The 20,859-nt window shown below is 56.5% G+C and overlaps 1 protein-coding gene across 2 annotated transcripts in view; it reads left to right on the top strand.

Annotated features, from left to right (window-relative positions):
- Window positions 1-20,859, top strand: part of CCND3 (cyclin D3) — a 36,680-nt gene that overhangs the window by 11,810 nt on the left and 4,011 nt on the right. The window contains exons 1-4 of one of the 2 annotated variants that reach the window (XM_068996060.1): window positions 11,059-11,426; window positions 12,761-12,976; window positions 19,198-19,357; window positions 19,792-19,934. In XM_068996060.1, the coding sequence (XP_068852161.1) occupies window positions 11,229-11,426; window positions 12,761-12,976; window positions 19,198-19,357; window positions 19,792-19,934 (717 nt within the window). In that variant the 5' untranslated portion in view covers window positions 11,059-11,228. Of the gene's footprint in view, window positions 1-11,058; window positions 11,427-12,760; window positions 12,977-19,197; window positions 19,358-19,791; window positions 19,935-20,859 lie in introns of those variants that run through there. The other variant, XM_068996061.1, reaches the window with a different exon arrangement.

Raw genomic sequence — 20,859 nt, 5'->3', positions numbered from 1 at the left:
TCAGTGACAGGGGCACCATCCTGGGTGTGCAGGCACTGAGGGCTCTGCTGGCTCCATCAGGGCAGGAATTATCCAGGATTTTGGTGGTTAGAGCTGCAAAAATTGGGAATTCAGGGTGTCTTGCAGCATTTCCCAGCCCCCTCTCACAGCAGAGCCCTGTGGGGTTCAGGCCGAATGCACAGTCCCCGTTTATAGTTAATTATTTAGGATATAGTTTATTACTTAGAATGCAGTTTATTTCTTGTTTCCAGTTTATTAATTAGGATAACATTCATCTCGAGCAGTGTATCCCTGAAAAAGAGGGATCTCCACTTTCCCTGGATGTCAGATTGAGCTGAGCACAGCTCCTGACCCCTTCCCAGGGCACGTTCTGGGTCTCTGCTTGGGGTGTTCCCAGCCAGAGCTGCCACTTGGATGTGTCCCCCTCCTTCAGACAGATCCCAAGCCGTGTCCTGAAACAATTCCAGCACTTGGCATCACTTCCCAACAGCTCAGGAGCTGCCCTGGCAGGGGCCTGAGCAAGAAAAGTGCAAGTATCAATATCTGAGGTTATTTCCAGTCTCTCACACACAGAGACTGCAGCAGGATGGATTTCCTGGAGGAAAACCGTGGGATTTCCATTCCAAACCCTGCACAGCTGCCTCTGGAGGTGCAGGCAGCTCTTCTTCACCCTTTAAGCTGCTCCATGTGCAGGGTGGTGATACCTCAGGGCACCCCTGGGGACAGGGACAGTGCCAGGGGCTCCTGGCAGCGCTATCGCTCCCTGTCCCTGTCCCCACACATTTGTTTGTCTCATTTCTCCTTTGAAGGCGCCTGGATTCTGAGAAACCCAGGCCTGGAGCTGCAGGAGCACAAAAAAAGAAAAAGGAAAAAAAAAAAAAAAGGACTTTTTGCTTTATCTCTGCCCTTTCTGGTCTCAGGGTGGTCACAGGGCCCTGATAACGCCGGGGCTGGGGTGGCAGGATTAGACACCGAGGTGCCACCTGCGAGGGTCTGGTGACAACCAGATGTGGCACAGCTCTCCAGCCACTGCTCCCCAGCTGCTTTCCCACAAAACCCCAGCCCCTGAGTGGATTGTCCGTGTCTGGAAGGGCTGCAGCCGTTCCTCAGTGGGATCTGAGTGTCTCCTGAGTGCCCTGTTGGTGTGACACTTGTGGGACTGTGCCACCGTGGTGCCTTCAGTGGTCAGGTCAGGCTGGGCAGAAATCAGCCAAAGGATGAGGAATTTATGGGAAAGGGAGGCCAGGCAGCTGGATTGTTTCTTTAGGAAACGAGGCCAGAAGTTCTGCAAAGCCTTGGGTCCATCCTGATGGCCAGCAAGGAAGATTTTTGTGGGATGGGAGGAATTTTCCCTGCCCAGCTCCAGCGTGGGGAACCCACAGGCAGTGCCCCACAGGGAGGCTCCACATCCTGCAGCCTCACCCCAAATTCCCTTTTATGCCATCACAGCCCAGCCCTGCTCCTGCACAGAGCACGGGGAAAAACAAGGAGAGAGGGATTCACAGGCACAAAATCACAGATTTCTTTTCGGGTAGAAAAACCAAGCCCTTCCCAGCCTTTTGGGAGACAAACATCCTGTGAACTTTGGGGTTTCGCTGAGGCCTCTCTCTCTCTCCCTGTCGAGGGACAGATCCCCCAGCACGGATGCTGGCAGCCCCACCCTGCCCAGTGCCACGTCCTGGGGTGCCTCGGGGGCAGCTGGGGTGGAGTCTCTGATAGTTATCTTTGGAGATTCTTCTTCTTTTGTTTTTTTTTTTCCCCCCACCAGTTTGTTTTTTTTTTAAGCTCACCCAATATTTAGGCAGCTCTGATCTGGTTTTTAATGAATTGCAGGAGTCTCACTTTGTGTGTTTCTTCTAATAAGGAGCATTTCCTTATTCCTGTTATTATTCCGTGTGTGGGAACCTCTGGAGCTCAGGAATCTCCTGTCGCTGAGCTGGGGGAGCTTTATTTACCACCGAGATGCTTTTACCCAAATCCAGTCCCACTTTACATCAACCCCGTTTCTTTTACATTTCTCCTGATTTAAATACAGTCACACCGAAATGGTTTCACCACCACAACATCCTTTGCTGGGTGGTGGAAGCAGCAAAGCTCTCATCTGCCTGGAGCCCACCTGATTTTGAGACAAATTCTCCCGAAATCCCTTTTCCTGTCGCCTGTGCCCACGCTCCAGAGCCAGCCAGGTCCTGTCCTTGTCCCTGCCCTGGCACAGCTCCCTCAGCCAGGCCAGGGCAGGCAGCACAAAGCGGGACAAACCCTTTGGCAGCTTCTCCCAGGAAATCGGATCCCACATTCCCCCCGCTTCCCTGGCTTCTCAGGCAGCTCCTTTGTCCGCCTTATCTCAAGTTTGGCACCTCCTGTGTGTGACAGAGCCCAAAAAAAAAAAAAACAAAACAACCCCAGATTTTGGGCTGGGGATGCTTTTATCCCCCTTGTAAAGCAAAAATATTCCCAAATCCCGGAGCCTGTGCCACCCCTTGGAGCAGGCAGGACTTCAAAGTCCTCCTGGGAGTTGTCACTACAAAAGGCAGCGCTCGGCTATGAAAGTCCCTAAATCCTGTCTGAAGCTGATTAATTTACACCGAGTTAATTACCAGGTGCCTTTCCAAGGGGCTGATCCAGCCATTCCACTGCACAATGTCATTTTCAGGGGGAATTCAATCCTTTGTTTCTGTGTTTGTGCAGTTGTTTTGAAGGCATCATCTCCCACCTGGGAATTTTCTACCATCCCGAAGGCCTTTATTACCTTTAATCAAAGAAAACCATTAATGATTGATCACCTAAATGTGGATGGGCTTCGTGCCCTGGAAGTGCAGAATAAATACAGTCAATTTTTGAGTATTTTAGAGTACCTGGAGTGGCTGAATTCTGTGGATCTCACTTGGCTGGAGGGAAACTGAGGCGTGGAGCAGCAAAATGCTGTGAGCAAAGCAAAAACGAGCTGGGAAATGAATCCCCAAACCCTGACTCTTCCCAGTATGGACTTTAAATACCGATTGCATATTTTTATTATACATCACATTAGTGGGGAAAAAAAAAACAACCTTCATTTTTCTCTCGGGAAAACTTGTTCAGGAAACCAGAAAATAAGAAATTGCCGTGCTGCTGAAAGCTGGGGCTGGTTTGAGAGTGGCAGAGGCTGCAGTGAGCTGAGCCAGGAAGGCAGGAGGACCTGCCCAGGGATGATTTGCAAGAACCGTTATCGGGGCTGCGGTTTCACCTCTCCTCCGCTGCCTCTGAGAACCCCCCTGGCTCTCCAGACAATATCCAGGCTCTTTCTCGCCCTGTCCCCCTGCCAGCAGCTGGCATGGCAGGCCCCAGAGGAAGTGGCAGGAGCCAGCACTGGCTGTCAGCTGTCAGCCCCACGAGCTCGGGCATCGCTCGGGGCACCGGGAAGAGCGAGGTGGGAGCTCTGCTCCCGATGGGAAAACATTGCCATGGGCTGTGCTGGTGTCTCCAGGAAACCTTTCAAGCGCTCCCAGCCCCAGCAGTTTGCTCAGGAGACCCAGATCTCCTTCCTCTCACTGCTGCTGCCAGCAGAAAGGGCTGGTTTGTTGGGGTTTTTTAAAGCAGAGTCTGCTCCTGGCTCCGCCGGCGCCGGGCACGGCTTTTGTTGGGAATTTAAGCCTTTCCGCATCGGGCTGCGCCTGCTCCGGGGGCTGAGGGAGCCCCCCAGGACCCCAAACCCAAGTGGGGACAGCAAAATTGCTCTTCACCCTCGTGCCCTGGAGCTGCTCCGATGCCCTCCAGCAGTTCCTGTGGAGCCAAGGATTCGGGGGGCTTTGGGAGGGGGTGCTGGGGCTGGGGGACGCTGCCAGGGTGTCCCTGTGCATGGCATGAAATCCCACGTGGCTGCTTGAAGGGGGGGCCGAGCCTCTTGCAGGGCAAACGTGGGCAGTTTTAGAATTCCACACCTCTGCAGCGTCAGGTGGAATTCCGTGGATCTCCTTTGTCCGTGGATCTCCTTTATCCCATTTGGCTGCAGGGAAACTGAGGCCTGGAGCAGAGAAATGCTCTGAGCAAGGCAGGAAAGAGCTGGGAAATGAATCCCTGGCTCTTCCCAATGCACACTTTTCAGTGTCAGCATCGAGAATGGATTTTTGTTGTACCTCCTGTTATCCAGCAGAGAGGGAAAATGCAAATTATTCCCTCTGGGAAATTTGTTTGAGACACCCAGACCTGTGTGTTGTGTCCGTGGCCAAAGCTGAGCTCTGGGCAATTTTCATCCAGCCTGGAAAGGAGGGGCAGATTCCCAAATCCAGCCCCTGCTTCTTCCACAGCCTGGACAGAAAAACCCCAGTGTGCCTTTGAAATTCCAGCCCTTGATGCAGCTTTTACTTTCCCCTCCTTATCCTCCCTTTTCCTTCCTCTTCCTGGCTCTGGGATTGTGAATCTCCCTGGTTTCTCTCTCTGCCTGGGCTGAGAACTCAAAATCCGGTGCCAAATTTGACTTTTGCCTCTTCTGAACCCAAGAAACCCCCCGGAGCTCTATTCCCTGAGCTTCCCATCCTGCACCCTCAGGGCTCTGCCTGGAAATGGGAATTCCTTGGCTGGATCTGCCCCTGTCCCCTCCCAGATTTGTCACAGAGCGAGCACAGCAGTGAGATTCATCTGCTTCCCCCGCTCTCTTCCCATCCTGTTCTCTCCTGGGAAAGATCTCCCTCAATTTTTTCTCTCCTGGGAAAGATCTCCCTCAATTTTTTCTCCCCAGGGTCACCGTAACAGGTTCAGCTCAGCCAGGCTGCTCCAAAACTCAGCAGGAAAAGCCAAAGGAGAGGCTCCAAAGATTCCTGGTTCCAAAGTCACGTTGGCAGGACAAAGGCAGCGCCATTCCAGGTCAGGGAACACCAAAGGGAGATCGCTGCTCCCGCCAGGCCACGCTGACCCGGCCGTGTGGCCTTGTCCCCACGTCCCCCAGGCTGTCACATGCTCCTGATTCCCTCCAGCAGGCAAGGATCACAGCTTTCCAGGGATCACTGAAATCATGGAATGCTTTGGGTTGGGAGGGACCTTAAAGCTCAGCTCACCAGGGACACTTCCCACTATCCCAGGCTGCTCCAAGCCCCGTCCAACCGGGCCTGGGACACTCCCAGGGATCCAGGGACAGCCACAGCTGCTCTGGGAATTCCATCCCAGCCCCTCCCCACCCTCACAGGGAAGAATTCCTTCCCAAATCCCATCCAAGCCTTGTCCTGGCCCAGCAGGTTGTGTTGGGCAGTTCCAAAGGGGTTGGATCCCACGGATTCATCCCCGTGTCTGCAGCCATCCCGAGTGGAGCACATCCCGCTGGATTTCAATCCCGGCAATGCAGCTGGCCCAGCTCCCAACACCTGCAGCTGTTATCCAGATGTTCACCCCGGTTTGGGCTGCCAGCCCAGCTGGGCAGCGGTGCTGGGGAGCACAGAAATGCCCTGCGGGGCACTCGGGGCTCAGCCTTGGAGGGGAAGGAAGTTCAGGCTTGAAATTCGGCTTTGAATTGCCACAGCCATGTCCTGGTCCGAGCCCGGCTCTGCTGGGGCACTGCAGGGCAGCTGCCTCCTGCCTGACTCCTTTCTCCTCTCTTGCACTCCCTTCTGACTCCTTCCTTCTCTTTTCTGACTCCTTCCTCCTCCTTTCTTCTCCTTTCCCTCCTTTCTGACCCCGTTGCTGACTCCTCTCTGACTCTTCTCGCTCCTTTCTATTCCTTTCTTCTCCCTTTTACTCCTTTCTGCTCTTTCCTGACTCCTGACTTGTTTCTCCTCCTTTCTGCCTCCTTTCTTCTTCTTTCTTCTCCTTTTACTCCTTTCTGCCCCCCTCTATGACTCCTTTCTCCTCCTTTCTGCCTCCTTTCTTCTACTTTTTACTCCTCCCTGATTCCTTTTATTCCTTTCTCCTCCTTTTATTCCTTTCTCCTCCTTCCTGCCCCCTTTCTCCTCCTTCCTGCCCCCTTTCTCCTCCTTCCTGCCCCCTTTCTCCTCTCTTCCCAGGCTCACATCAGTCACCCTGGACAGGGAATGATTCTCCCAAGAGCCCTGCCCAGCCTCCAGCCCCGTTTACACCCGGCTTAAACCCCCCCCCTCCCCACCCTGAGCTCAGCCCATCTCTCCCCTTTCCCTCAGGCTGCCTCTAGCCACGATTCTCCTGCCTTTTTCCCTTATGGAAAACGTGGCTGGATGCTCCCACATCCAGGTGCTGCTGCAGCACCCCCATCCCTCAGTGGACTCAACACCAAGCTCAACTTCCAGCATTTTCCTATTCCTGAGCCCTCCAGCAGGGCAGGGCTGCTCCTTCTTCCAGCAAATCCCAGGAAATTCCCTTTGTGCTGCTCCTCCGAGCAGCCCTGAGCTCCTCACATCGAATAAGAAACCAACCTGCAACCCCAAATTCTTCAAAAAACCCAAGCCCATCTGATGTCCCCCGCAGGCAGCGAGATCAGGGCAGGGCAGGAGCGGGCAGGAAGGATGGACAAGGGCAGGAAGGATGGACAAGGGCAGGAAGGATGGACAAGGGCAGGGGGGTGGAGAAACAGCTGAATTTTCGATGTAAAATATCAGGGCAGCCTGGGTTTTCTTCGCTATTTGCATAATTGGTGACCACAGATAATCCCCTGAAATGACCTAAATTTATCCCAACCGGGGGCTTTCCAAGCCCAGTTTGTTTCCTGAAATTGATTGGTTTCAGCTTTGCATTTTTATTTTTTTTCACAGTCCTTCATTTCTTTCTCTCTCTCTGTGTCTTCCCCAGCTGAGTTTGGCTGGTTCTAAAATGCTGATTTGGGAGCCAAACCGAGCCTTCACCTGGGGATGGCTCGCTCTGGTTCCGAGTTTGAGTCAATGAAAATGTGGTTTCATTTGAGATCTCCTCGGGAAAAGGGAACTGAGGCAGCCAACAGCTGTGAAAATGACAAATGAAGGCAAAAAGTTTCTCATCAAAATCAGGTTGAAATGACACTGAGCTGCCTCAGGTGACCTGGGCTGGCTCCTCTGGATTCCCATCTGGCCCAGCTGCTCCAAAATTCACACTGCAAAGCCTAAAAAAAAAATCACTTTGATTTTTTTTTTTTTAATTTTACGTCTCAATTTTCTACAAAATCACGAATTTTCTCCTAAATTATTTACCAGAAGACGCAGTGAATCGCTGGCTCAGTCCTGGGTTTAAAAGGTCTCTTTTCCCTCATTCTCCCTCTTTCCAACCTTTTCTTTGCTCTCTTCTGGAAGCCACTTCGGCCAAGGGCTCCCCTACATCCATCTCTTCTTTTCCTAGAATAATCCTGGTTAAGGAACTCGGGAATAAATGGATTTATACCCCAGGAATGTGGATTCCTGGATACCAGTGTGAGGGATGGAGCATAAACCCAAACAGCAGCACCGGTCCCGCTTTTATTCTGATTTTGATTTTTAGTGAAAATTGGGCCAAACTGGCCCAAAACCTGCCCTTATAAAGGGATTTAAATCAAGGGAAAAGCTGTCTTTTGGAATATAAAAGCTTGGATGAGCAGGGAAGGGCTGGATGAGCAGGGAAGATGCCTCAGCCACGGGCTTGGAATCCTGGAGCCACCACCTGAGATGGCCCAAGGTGTCCCTGGGGTGTCCCTGTGGTGTCCCTGTGGTGTCCCTGTGGTGTCCCAGCATCGCCTGCTCCTCCTGGCACAGCTCCATGGAATCATGGAATGCTTTGGGCTGCAAGGGACCTTAAATTCCATCCCACCCCTGCCACGGGCAGGGACACCTTCCACCACCCCAGGGTGCTCCAAGCCATGTCCAGCCTGGCCTTGGGCACTTCCAGGGATGGAGCAGCCACAGCTTCTCTGGGAATTCCATCCCAGCCCCTCACCTCTCTCCCAGAGCCGAATTCCTTCCCAAAATCCCATTTAAACCTTCCTTCCTTCATCCCCTCTTGTCCTTGTTCCCCATGGATGAACCCTAAACTGGGCCAGCCCCTGCCCCGGCCCCTTGTGACCACCACAGGCGGTGACACTTTGCCAGCCCTCGTTTCCCTTCTTCTTTCCTGCTGGGAATAACTGCAAAATCTAGGATGGGTTTGGGGAATATTAGGGAAAAACGGGTGGAGAATATGACAAATTAAACGAGCTCCTCAAAGCTGAGAGTGTGAAACGCTGCCCTGGCTCTTTCCCAGCGGGTGGGAGCTGGGTGTCATTTGGGGTGGGGGATTTCCTGCAGCAGTGACAGCTCTGGGCTCGCTGGATTTGCTTTCCAAGCCCTTCAAAGTTTCACTCTGATGTCGCCGGTGACGCTCTGGTCATGCTGTGACGAGGGACAAGGAGAGGGCTCAGCTCCGGGAAGGTCACACTGGATGGGTGGGAAATATTAATTAAAACCCAAAGAAACAGGTGGGGAAAAGGTGCTGCCTCTTCTCCCAGGAAACAGGGACAGGACAGAGAAGGAACGGCTTCAGGGGGAGGGTCAGGGTGGAAATCAGGAGGAATTTCCTCATGGAAAGGGCGCTCAGGCCTTGGAAGTGCTCAGGGAGCTTTGGAGTCCCCATCCCTGGAGGTGACAATGTCACACTCATTGCTCTGGGCTGAGCGTGGATCAGGCACTTGGTGATCCTGGAGGGATTTTCCAGCCCCAACCATTCCAGGAACGTGGATGAACGGCCTTAGGCTCCATCCCAGCCCTCGTGTGCCACCAGCACCGGCCCCACATCCGCGCCGCCCTTTGAAAACTGCCGGACGCACTTTGCACCTCATCATCAACATTCCCAAACAACGATCCCGATTTTATGATTCAGCAAAGATCAGCAGCACCAGGCCGAGCTCCTGGAAGCTTGGAGGCCACTGGGGTTTGGTTTTTTTTCATTTTTACTCCCAAGGAATTTCCTTTTTTAACGTTGCCCTGCTCTTGGCCGAGCCAGGAAGCCGCCTATCTATGGCCAGCAGCGACCAAAATTTGGTTTTCCTGGAATTTTCCCCCCTTTCCCTCCGCACACCCATGCACAATGGGCTTTTTGGGATGCCTGCAGTCTGTAATTTTGCCTTTCCAGCCTGCTCATGCGGCTCGCAGGGGCACCGCTTCTGCCCAGTCATCATCTGCGAGGAACATCGGCTTGTGCAACGTTCCCTTCCCCCCACAGCCACCCCACAAACACCGGGAACAGGAGGAAACCCAGAAAGTCTCGGTGAGGAGGGAAGGGGGGGGGAAAAAAAAGTCCTGAAACTTTCAATTTCCAAAGACACAGCCCCAAAATCAGAAGGCCCAAGAAGCCACTGCTGTGGTTTCCCTTTGCCGGAGTCAAGAGCTGCTATTTTTGCTAAAAATGTGGGATATGGGGCCCTTCTCTTCCCCTGCAGGAAGGGGGGATGCAGCTCCCGAGGAAGGAGTGAGGGGGGTCACCCCGGATTAAAAGCAGCTGACTGATCCACAGGGCTCTCTCCCATGGATTCCTCAAATATTTCCTGCCCACACCGCAGGAAGATTTGTTTGTGAGGTGAAGAGAAAGTTGGGGGAAAAGGGGATTTTTTGGGAGTTCTGATCTCACCTAGAAAAATTCCCTCTTCCTCGCTGTAACTTCGTGGGGTCGATGGGATTCTCTGCCCTGGTTTTGCCTCCAGTTCTGCATCATCCTTGGGCTTCTCAGCAAATGGATGCTGATGACAGCATTAAAAATTGGCCATCCCTGCCATAAATTGCAGGAAATTAAAGCCACCTGCCCGGGGCAGGGATGGGATTCCAGCACGTGGGAAGGGTGTTGTGGATGCGACCTTGGTGTTCGCTGTCACCAGGGGCACTTTGAGCCTCGAAACCTCTGATCACAAAGATGCTTTTCATTTTGAACAACCCGAAAAAAAAACCTCCTGAGCTGACAGAACAAAGAATTCGGTCTTGTCTTACTGGCACTTATTAATTTGGGGTGTTTGCTTGTCATTAAAACACTCTTTAGATGACAAAGAAGCACAAAATGTGTCAAAATGGCCCAGGCAGAAGTGACTTAAGTGTCACTCGTGTGTGTGGGAGCAGCTGTCGTGGCACATTTTCATTCCTTAGCCTACAAATAAGTGGATTTACTGCGGAATATCCCAGCAGGATCGGTCAGGGGTGTCCAGAGGAGCCCCCTTTGGGATCCTTTCGGGATTCAGGCTTTGCTCCGGGATTTCTGCAGCTTCCATTGCTCTGATCCCTGCGGAGCAGAGTTTTGTGTGGAGAACCTGGTGTGGGTTTTATGTATTTTATGCCGGTTTCGGACCCTTCCCAGCAGCAAAGTCGCAGCTTCTGTAGCCAGGGACAAACCTCAGGGACCTTCCCACAGCAATCTGCAGCTTCCCAGAGCAGGGAGGAATTGCGGTGGAGCGAGGAGCAGCAGGATCAGGTCCCAGCACAGAGCTGGGGAAACCACACTGCAAAACTATTCCAAAGACTTTGAAATTCCTTTGACGACTGAGCAGCCTCGTACTTTTCAAAGGTGTTCCCAAACAATTGTGAATTATTCGGGAGCAGCAGCCAAGGCTGACAAAGCCTTATCTCGGCAGCCCCCGCGGTTGTTATCTGCCGTGGAGCTGCACCCAGGCTGAATTTTGGAAGCCAGCAGGCTCGGGACGGCCCGGCTCCAAACATGTGCACAGCTGATTATTTCCACAGCCTTGAAAAACTTCCCTCAAAAAAAAACCAAAAAAAAAACCCAACCAACCAAACAAAAAAATCTAGGACTCAGCACTGAAAAAAAAAAATTAAAAGTTAATTAAAATTAAATCCGAGAGCTGACAGACGCTTGGGAGCGGGGGGAACGAAGGGAACGCGGCGGCGATGTGCCGTGGGTGTGGTGTCGGGCGGTCGCGCCGTGTCCGTGTGTCCGTGTGTCCCCCTGTCCCCCCCCAACATGGCAGCAGCGCCCGCCGCGCCCCACGTGCGCCCGTCCCGCCGGCGCGCCCCTGGCCCCGCCCACCGCGCCGAGGCCACGCCCCCTCCGCGGCGCTCCTTCCTCTGATTGGTCGAGGCCGGTTATAGCCGCGCCCCCTCCCCGCTCTCTGATTGGCTGGCGCGGAGCGCGGCCCCGCCCCCCCCGGCGCGCGGCGGCGCTCGGGGCTCGGCCGGGAGCGCCGCCAGTTCCCGGCGTCCCGCGGCCGCGGCGGAGCCGGCGGTGGCTGCAGCGCCTCGGTCCGCCCGCGTCCCCTTCCCTCCTTCCCTCCCTCCTTCCTTCCTTCCTTCCTGCCTGCCCTGCAGCCCCCTGTCCGCCCCTCGTCCGCCCCCCTTCCTTGCCGCTCCGCGCCCGTTCACCCATCCCCGCGCCCCATGGAGCTGCTGTGCGCGGAGTCCGTGCCCCGCGTGCCCCGCGCCGGGCGCGACCCGCATCTGCTGGGGGACCGGCGGGTGCTGCAGAACCTGCTGAGCCTGGAGGAGCGCTACAGCCCGCGCGTGTCCTACTTCCAGTGCGTGCAGCGCGACATCCAGCCCTACATGCGGAAGATGTTGGCCTTCTGGATGCTGGAGGTACGGGAGCGCACCGGAATTCCCCGTGCTGCGGGGCCCGGGGTTGCAGGGGACGATCCGCGGGACAAGCCAGCGCCGATGTCTCGAGTCTCAGGCGCGGAGGGCGATGCCGGTGGGGATGGAGGGTCCGCAGGCAGGTGGGGAAGGAGCTTTGCAGCCTGTCGGTGAGTTTGGCTGCGCTAAAAGATGCGATTCCCACCCCGCCCCGAACCCACAGCCAGGGCGTGAGAGACCCCAAAACCTCCGGGCAGAGCTCAGCCCTGCAGGGCAGAGCCGGGGCTGCAAAGGCGCTGCTTAAAGGGGGAAATAATAACGCTGCTATTGACTTCCCTAAATTAAAAGTGAATGTGGCTCTCTGCAGGATGGAGTTCGGGGCTGGGGGATCTCACGGTGGGGTCGCAGGGAAGAGTCTCAATAAATCGGGATTCTGCAGGGATGGGTCGTGCCTGTCCCCCAGCCGCTGCTGCAGGAAGCTCTTCAAAAGAAATAATGAAGATTTTCATTGTAAAGGGCTTTTCCCCCCTTGCTGTTGCTCTGTTCCCGCAATCCCCTTTTCAAGAAGGCTCCTTAGATCAACGCCGCTTTGGAAGCCGCTCCTGCGGAGCCCTAAAGGCAGCGAGGTGACACTGGCAGCTGTCACGACCTGCGTGTCATTGTCCCCATGGCCGGGACAGCCGCGGCTGGGAGGAGGAGGAGGAGGAGGAGGAGGGTGGTGTTCGCTGCAGAATGAGGAGAAACCACAATATTTTTATGGTTGTGTCGAAAGAAGGAAGTTCGAGATGACAAGTGTTGTGATACTGGTGGCAGATAAGAGCACAGGGCTGAAATCGGGAGCTCCTGGACTCTGCTGGTGGCTGAGGGAGGGGACTCGGAGGACTCGGCGTAGATTTGGGTGCTGCCATTAATGCTCCTCGTGTCCCTGGAGCGCTCCAAGTGGAATTGCCAGCCCTGGATCCCGCTCTCCACTCTCCAGCTGGAGCTGCTCCTTTGCTCCAGAGCTTCCCAATCCCCCAGGGCGGGGGGTGGCAGCTTTGCTGCCCAGCTGGCTGCAGCCATCCCCAGCCGGGCACAGCAGAAACGGGGCCAAATCAGGCAATTTCGGTCTTATTTGTGCACTCCTTGGAGCTGCACCTCGGCCCTGCTGCTTTCCACAGGAAGATGAAGCCTCGAGGTGCCAGTGCAACGCCACGGATGCGATGAGGGCCATGCCTGTGGCTCCTTCCCTCCGAGGGTGCCTGACAAGCGTGAAACACCAGCTCTGAAGCTGTGCTGAGCAGTCCCACGCTTACCAAAACCTCCTTTTCCCTTGTGTCTCTGCCTGTGGGGCCGGCCAGGTGTGCGAGGAGCAGAAGTGTGAGGAAGAGGTTTTCCCGCTGGCCATGAACTACGTGGATCGTTACCTGTCCTCGGTGCCCGTGCAGAAGAACCACCTGCAGCTGCTGGGAGCTGTGTGCATGCTCCTGGCCTCCAAGCTGAGGGAAACCATGCCCCTGACCGTGGAGAAGCTCTGCATCTACACAGACAACTCCATCACCCCCCAGGAGCTCCTGGTAACCGCCCCGTGCCCCCTCCCAGCACCCTCATCCCGCTTGGCATCACCTCTGTTCCTGTCCTCTGCCTTCTCCTCCTCCTTGCCCTGCTGGCAGAGGTTTTTCCACCCTCCCCGTGCTGGGAAGCAGAATTGTCTCATCCTGGTTGTTGAGGAAGTTCCCTGTGCCAGCGCTGGGCTGTCACTCTGGGCTCTCACTGCAGTGGCATCTCAAAGGCTCCGAGCACTGCCTCAGGCAGCTCTGCCTTCCCCTGGCTGCACAAAGGGGGGAATGGGGCAGATTCACGTCCACAGCAGCAGGAAAAACCCATCCAAATGGGTCAGGGGGAGGGGGTTTCTGAGCTGGGAGCCTCCTGGTGAGGTCACTTGGAGCCCCAAGTTTATTCCTGAGTCTTTATTCCAGGGTTTATTCCTGGTCATCCAAGGGCAGAGGAATCAGGAACCAGGCTGGAGCTGAGGGAGGGGAATTGAGGCACTGCGGGATCCCTGGGCAGGATCTCCACAGCCCATGGAGAGTCCTCTTCCCAGTGCTCCAAGGTGGTGGGGGAATGGGTGGAATTCCTGCCCTACCCCTCCTCTTCTCCCATCCTGCATCCAGAAAGTTCCCTTCTGAGGCGTTGGAAGGCCAAGTGTTTGCTGAGGGTGGCTGATAAAAGCTCCGAGATGCAAACCTGGGAGCTCAGCCTCAGCCACGGGGGAGGAAATGGGAGAAAACCCCTTTTTCCTGGGGCCTCAGGAGGGACTGGTCACCTCCCCCCGGTGACAGAGCATCCCTGGGGACCGTCAGCCTCCGAGAACTTCTCGGGGTTACTCATTGCTGAGTTCAGAACCTCTGGTTTCTTTGGGGTGGGGTGATCCGAGCGTGATCCGTGCCCCAGGTGGGCAGCGAACCCACAGAACTTTCAGGTGTGACTCGAAGGCACTTCTGGGAACTGGGGAGCTCTGAGGTCAACCTGGTTTTTTCCAAGGGCCAGTGAGAGGCTGGGGAAAATCCCCTCCCCTCCAGAAGTCATTAGTGGGTGGTGATTGGCTTAATTAGCCCTCAGGAGCTGAGGAGTGTGGTGAGGGGTGGGAATGCCCACAGGAAACTCTCATTTCCTTGGATGCTGAGTCCTGTCACCACCCCTGAGGGACATCCCAGCCGGTCCTGGTGGCTCCTGCAGCACCGAGTCGGATCCCACTTGGGTTTGATTCTGATTTTTTTGGTGATTTTCAGTGAGGATTTGCTGTTCCCAGCTCAGCCTTGAGCAGGTGAGGAGCGGGGCAGAGCATCCCTGGAGATTCTCCCTCATTCCCAGGCTCCGGGGGTAATTCCTGCCTGCTCAGGGTCGGTTTTGTTCCTTCCCCTGAGGTTTTTCAGCAGGAAGCTGTGGCCAGGCAGTGCCACGGTGCTGATCTTCCCTGCTCCTTCCTCCTGGCACCTGGGGATGGAGGAGGAAAACTCTCTTTGCTCCCTGTTTGTCGCTCCTGATCCTGCAGGTCTCAGTCCTGGAGTTCTCCTTCCCTCCACTTTTTCCCCCCCAGGATCCTCTTGGATGTTTCTTGATTGACTCCGGGGTTGATATGGATGAAAATGGCTTTATTTTATTATTTGGGGGGGGTCAAAAGTGCTTTTTTTGGGGGGCTTTTCCAGGCAAACTGGATCCCTTTCTTCTTTCCTGATGGGAATGTGAGCCCTCAGCAGAGCAGGGGTTTATTCCTGGTTATCCAAGGGCTGGGCAGAGGCATCAGGAACCAGCCTGGCCCTGAGGGAGGGGAATTGAGGCACTTTGAGATCCCTGGGCAGGATCTCCACAGCTCATGGAGAGTCCTCTTCCCTGGATTTTCATGGATTTTAACCCCTTTTGGGGCACATCCTGCTCCAGTATAGAGGGAGTGGAGTGGAATATCCAGGGCTCTGTGAAGGATTTGCCCTGGCTGAGGGACCTGAGGGAGTTTATTTTGAATTACAAATCTTCCCTGGATTTCCATGGATTTTAACTCCTTTTGGGGCACATCCTGCTCCAATAAAGAGGGAATTGAGGGAATATCTAGGGATCTGTGAAGGATTTGCCCTGCCTGAGGGGCCTGAGGGAGTTAAATCTGGATTACAACACCCATGGAGAGTCCTCTTCCCTGGATTTCCACCCTTTTTGGAGCACATCCTGCTCTGATATAAAGGGAATTGAGGGAATATCCAGGAATCTGTGAAGGATTTGCCCTGGCTGAGGGACCTGAGGGAGTTAAATCTGGATTACAACACCCATGGAGAGTCCTCTTCCCTGGATTTCCATGGATTTCCACCCTTTTTGGAGCACATCCTGCTCCGATACAGAGGGAATTTCCAGGGATCTGTGAAGGATTTACCCTGCCTGTGGGGCCTGAGGGAGTTAAATCTGGATTACAACACCCTCGAGCTGCTGCTTCCCCCTCTCTGCTCATCCCCTGCTCTTTCCCAACCCCCTGGAAGAGGGTGGGGAGAGCAGGGCCAGGGGAGCTTCTTCAGCAGGGCCGGGACAATGGGGCATCCTGGCCTCCCTTCCCATGGCCCGGGGCCATCCCGGCTCCGCAGGAAGCTGGCTCACATTCCCGGGGGCTTTGCTTCCTCCTCCTCCTCCTCCTCGGGCCGGGATGCTTGGCACCAGCTCAGCCCTTCAGAAAGGACACAGAACCTCGCTGGAGTTATTCTGGGGGAGAAGGAAATGATGCAAGGAGGGATTTGTCCATTCGGAGGAAGTTGGATTTCCGTCCAGGGCGTTCTCTAACCCACCTTGGGTTTGGGTTTTTTTTTTTTTTAATTTAATTCTTTTTTTTTTCTTTTTGTTTTGTTTTCTTATCTTCATGAAGATTTTCCCTGGGTGAGAGGGGGTTCGGCTGCTCAGAGCTTGGGGAGAGCAGCTGGAAATCGCCTCCGTCCTCCTGCTGTGGCTTGGCTCAGGAATCTTCACCCTCAGTTTTGCCAAGGGCCAGATCTTCCCTGGAAAAAAAAATCGAGGAGCCTGCAGGGAGATGATGAAGGAGCAGCAGTGGGGAGTGAAAAATCAGGGAATAAGAGCTGAGGATGCAGGGATGTTCCCTTGGGAATCTCCAGAGTTTGTGTTCCCCTTCCTCTGGCTCAGATGGGGCCGTTTTTCCACCCAGAGCTGTCACCTGTCCCTTCACATCCTGAACTCGGCTCAGGCCATGGGAATCTGGAGTTTTCCCCTCATTTTCCATCTGCAGATGGATTTTGGTGCTGCAGGGGTGGGTGAGCAGCTCCCCCCACCCTCTGTGAGTGACCTCAGGGGTGGCCCCGAGGGTGGGACAGCATCAAAGGGGCCCTTCCCACCTGCAGGGACAGAACCCAAACTCTGCTCCCGGCTGGAATGGCACCGAGGGCGGGGCTGGATGGCGCTGCACTGCCACTGCCACGCTGCCACTGCCACATCCCAGATGGAATCGGGCATTCCCTGCCCTCTGAGGCGCTGGCAGCACCAGGACTGTGCTCACCTGGGAGTTTTCCTTTTCCTGCCTCCTTTGGTTTTTTTTTTTTGTTGTTTTCCTCTGGGATACAGCCAGGAGAGATCACACTTCCAGAGGGGGGTGGTGGTCACCCCCTGCTCTGTCATTCCCAGCCCCACGGAGCTCTGCCCTGGGGATCTGGCAGGAGAGGGGGGTGATGCATTCCCGGCTCTGGGATGCTCCGTGGGCAGGGTTCACTCCTCAGGCTGGAGAAGCAAAGGGACATTTCCCACTTTCTTCCTCTGTTCCCCTCCCCAGGCAGGGGCTGACTCCATGAGGAATGCCAGGAAGAGGATGTTGGCTCCCTCAGCTGTCACAGGCCTGGCCCAGCCCTGCTGCTTTTGTCCGGCTCCTTCCACAGATCCAACCTGGATCCAGCGATCCAGAGGCTCTGCCAGGCCCTGGCAGCAGGCAGTGCCCAGGGTCAGCAGGAGAGGGGCAGGAGAAGCTTCCCTGAGCTCCATCCTGTGGGTTGGGGACAGTCCCTGGCACCTTTGGCTGGCGCTGCCCAGCCCTGGGCTCAGGGGATATCCCTGGAACAGGGGGAGCGAGGGATAATGAGGAACCTGTGGCTGGGAAGGAGCTGCTGCTGGGCCTTGCCCATGGGCAGGATCCATCCCTGCCCCAGGTGAGGCCCGGCTGCAGCGGCTCCTTGGGACAAAATATCCCAGCAGGGACAGCCCTGTCACGGCCCTGAGGGTGTCGGTGCCTCTGGTGCCTCTGGGGGAATAAAAGGTGCTGGGAACGGGCTGGGCTGTGCTGGGAGCTCCCCTCGGATTCAGGGATCCCTTTGGGATTTGCTGGGTGAGGAGGAAGCTCCAGGCGCTGCTCCTGCCCTGCTCCCAGCTCGGGGCAGCGACTGCCAGAGGTGCCCTGTGCCCCTTCCCAGGAGCCTGGGCTGCTGCAGGACCAGCTTTCCCAACCCTCTGGAGGCTCCCAGGTGAGGGACAGTGGGGACAGAGCTCTGCACTGGCCCTCGCCCGTGACCCTTGGCTCTGTGGCCGCACCCACCACGGTCCCTGCGGGTCCCTTCCCACTCGGGACATTCCACACCCGTCTTTCCTCCTTTTCCCAAGGTGGATCCCTCCCCTCTGCCCCAATCCTTTCCTTGACCAGGCTCTTGGTGATCCTCAGGCTCTGGAGCTCTGTTCCAAGGCTCCTTCTTGCTTTTATCCTGTGGATTTGGCTTAAAAAAACTCCCAATCCTGGCATCCATCTGGGAGGTGGGAGGCAGGAACGGATTCCTGGGGGGAAAAGTGGGGGCTGGCAAGTGGCAGCTCGGGCCCAGGGTGGGGTTTGGAGCAGGTTGAGCAACGCTGCTCTGCTCGTTTGAGCAACTCAGGGCGGGTTTGTTGTGTAAGGGGAAGGGGGATAACAACGAGAAAAAAAGGGGAAAATGAAGATCTGAGCGTAGGAAAAAGTGTCACTTCCTCAATTCCATCCGTTCTGGAGCTCTTTGGCAGCTCTGCCTGGAATGCTGACTTCGGGGAGGAAAAGGGGATGTTGTGCTGGGCAGGGCGAGGTCCCGGACTGGGGACACCTGGCCCGAACCCCAGTCCAGCTCTGCAGCCTCAGCTGCAGCTCCTGAGGGGGTTTCCCTTTCCCAGCAGGGCCCCTGTCCCCTGTCACCCCCTGCTCCAGGCCAGGAGGGACCTGGGGACACCTCCCGTGGCCTCCCTGGGTCCCCAGCCCGGATCTGCTGCTGACCTGCAGCACGAGGGGAAAAGGGGCTGGGAAATCCATCGTGGCTGGGCTGTGGGGGAATTGGGAGCTGCAGAGAGGGGTGGGAAAGGAAAGATCCTGGGAAGTCCCAGCTCTGCTGAGAGTCCGTGGCAGTGTCACCCCCTGCGTTGGGTTCAGCCTCTGCCCCAGCCTTGCCAGAGCCGGGATTTGAGGGCAGCCATCCCGAATTTCGTGCTGAGGTTCCAAGTGGGGCTCTCCTTGTGTTCACCTTGGCACCACCTGAGCCTGCTGGGGGCTGGCCCTGCCAAGGGTCTGTCCCTGTCCCTGTCCCTGGCAGGAGCAGTGCCCAGGGCTGGCAGGGCCAGGAGGGGCTCAGGAGGTGCAGGAGCTCCAGCTGGAACTCAGGGGGCTCCCAGCCTTCCACCATCTGCTCCCAGCCTGCTCTGGAGATCCAGAAATCCCTGCTGGATGCTTGGAGGGAGCAGCCCAGGCTGGGATGGAGGCGTTGGCAGCGCCTGGGAAGCCCCAGCGGGTGTTGGGGTGGCTGTGCCGTGCTGGGGATGCTCCGAGCACAGCTGGAGGCTCTCTTGGTGGAGAAAAGGGGAATTCTCTTCCAAAAAAGCTGCATTCCCACCTTGGGAATTAATGCCCTGCTGCCCTTGGGGCTTGTGGGGCAGGCACAGCCTCCAGAGACAGCTCTGTCCCCTTTGGCTGTCACCCTTGAGCTGGATTGTTCTGGGAGCCTGGACATCAGCCTGTCCTCCTGGGAGTGGGGAAGGGATTGGGAATGTTCCTGCTGCTCCCTGCTCTGGTTTTCCCTCCCTGGGCTGTCCCAGCACCTTGCAGAGCGAGGAGTGTCCAGGGCTAATCCCTGGAAAGAAGAATCCACATTTATTGCTTCCTCCTCTGAGCTCTGCTCCTGGCTGGAATTGTGCCACGGCCACAGAGCGGGGACAGCCCCTCCTTCCTTCTTCCCTTTCCCTCTTCCCTTCCCCATCCTGTGCTGGCCCTGGAGCCTCCTGAGCGACCCCATAACGCCCTGTCCTCCCTGCCCTGCAGCACTGGGAGCTGCTGGTGCTGGAGAAGCTGAAGTGGGACCTGGTGTCGGTGATCGCCAACGATTTCCTGGCGCACATCCTGCACCGGCTGCCGCTGCCCACGGACAAGGTGGAGCTGGTGAAGAAACACGCCCAGACCTTCATTGCCCTCTGCGCCACAGGTGGGTGCCGGGCTGGGCTCGGGGGTGCTGGCACACCTGGGATGGGCTCCCCACCTCTTTTGGGAGCTGGGTGCCCGCCCTCACTCCCATCGGAGCTGTTCCAGGTGGGATAGCAGTCCTGGGGGCTCTTCGATGCCAGGAGGGCAGGGCCACGTGCCAGGTTCTTGCCGTGCCCGTGGGAGGGTGTCCAGGGTTGAATCCCAGCTTTTCTCGGCCTCTCTCTCAGTTTCTGGAGCCACCTCAGGACTTCTCCTGCAGACCTGGCCCTGCTGCTCAGCCTGTTCCATGCTCCTCCATCCCAGTTTCTCCCTGCCCCTGCAGGATTTCCCTCTGTGAGGCCCTCCCGCGCTTCCCAGGGAAGATCCCACTCCCAAACCCCATGTGCATCCTCCCTAACGGCCCTTTCCCACCCTTGTGTCCCTGTCCTGCTCCAGACTACACCTTCGTGATGTACCCCCCGTCCATGGTCGCCACGGGCAGCATCGGCGCCGCCATCCACGGCCTGACCCTGTCCGTGAACGGCTTCAGCGGCGAGGCCGTCACGGAGCTGCTGGCCGGGATCACGGGCACGGAGGTGGTGAGTGGACACCGGGAATGGCACCGGGGGTGGAAAGGGAACGGAACCGCTGCTGGGAATCCTCCCTCTCCTCAGAGGAAGAACTTTCCATGGAGAGCGGAGCAGCTGCCCGGGGAGGGTGTGGAGCGTCCCCCTCTGGAGAATTCCAAACCCACCTGGATGTGTGGCCTGCTCCAGGTGACCCTGCCCTGGCACAGGGATGGGCTCTAGAGGGCCCTTCCAACCCCAGCTGCTTTGGGATGCCGTGGGGTTGTGCTGTTCAAACGGTGCTGCCCTGGTTTGAGGAGAACCAAGGGCTGTGGGATGATCCCAAACACAGCCCCGGGGCTGCTCCTGCCTGGGCACGGCGGGGTGGGCTCGGGGTGGGCTGGGAGCCTTTGAAACGCCACACAAAGGGCAGGATCTGTTCCCTGCCTGGGCAGGTGTTGGCAGGATCGGGTTTGCGGGGCGGGATGGGGACAGGGACACGCCGGGCTCGGCATCTGCTCCCCTCAGTGTCCGGTTGCAGGTGCCCAGGCTGGGGGAGGGAGAAAGGGGGACCGGGGCATGGAACCTCCCAGGTTTGGGGACATCAGGATGGGGGGGTTCTCCAGCCCCTCCACCGCCCTTGGAGCAGGGACAGGGATCCTGTGGGGCTCTCCAGGTCGCTCCAGTCAGGAGCTTTTCCTCTCCCCTTTGATCTCCTCTCCTGCCCGGGGTTGGTTACAGTCCCCTGACAGGACCTGCATCAGGAGTGGGGGGTGGCTGCCCACGAGGCTTTGTCCGGGCAGGAGGCTCCCGATCCCTTTGTGCAGATGGAATTTTTTTGTTCTCCGGAGCCTTTTTAAAGAGAGAATCAGTGCAGCCACCTGCTCCCAACCTGCTCCGGGTTGGAGCTGCAGCAGGGAACAGGTGGGAAGCAGGGAGGGCTCTGTGAGGGAGAGGA

The sequence above is a fragment of the Aphelocoma coerulescens genome, chromosome 26 (genome assembly GCF_041296385.1).
Source record: "Aphelocoma coerulescens isolate FSJ_1873_10779 chromosome 26, UR_Acoe_1.0, whole genome shotgun sequence".
In the NCBI taxonomy this organism is placed as follows: domain Eukaryota; kingdom Metazoa; phylum Chordata; class Aves; order Passeriformes; family Corvidae; genus Aphelocoma; species Aphelocoma coerulescens.
The sequence above is the reverse complement of the archived record's forward strand: the minus strand, read 5'-3'. Positions and strand labels throughout refer to the sequence as shown.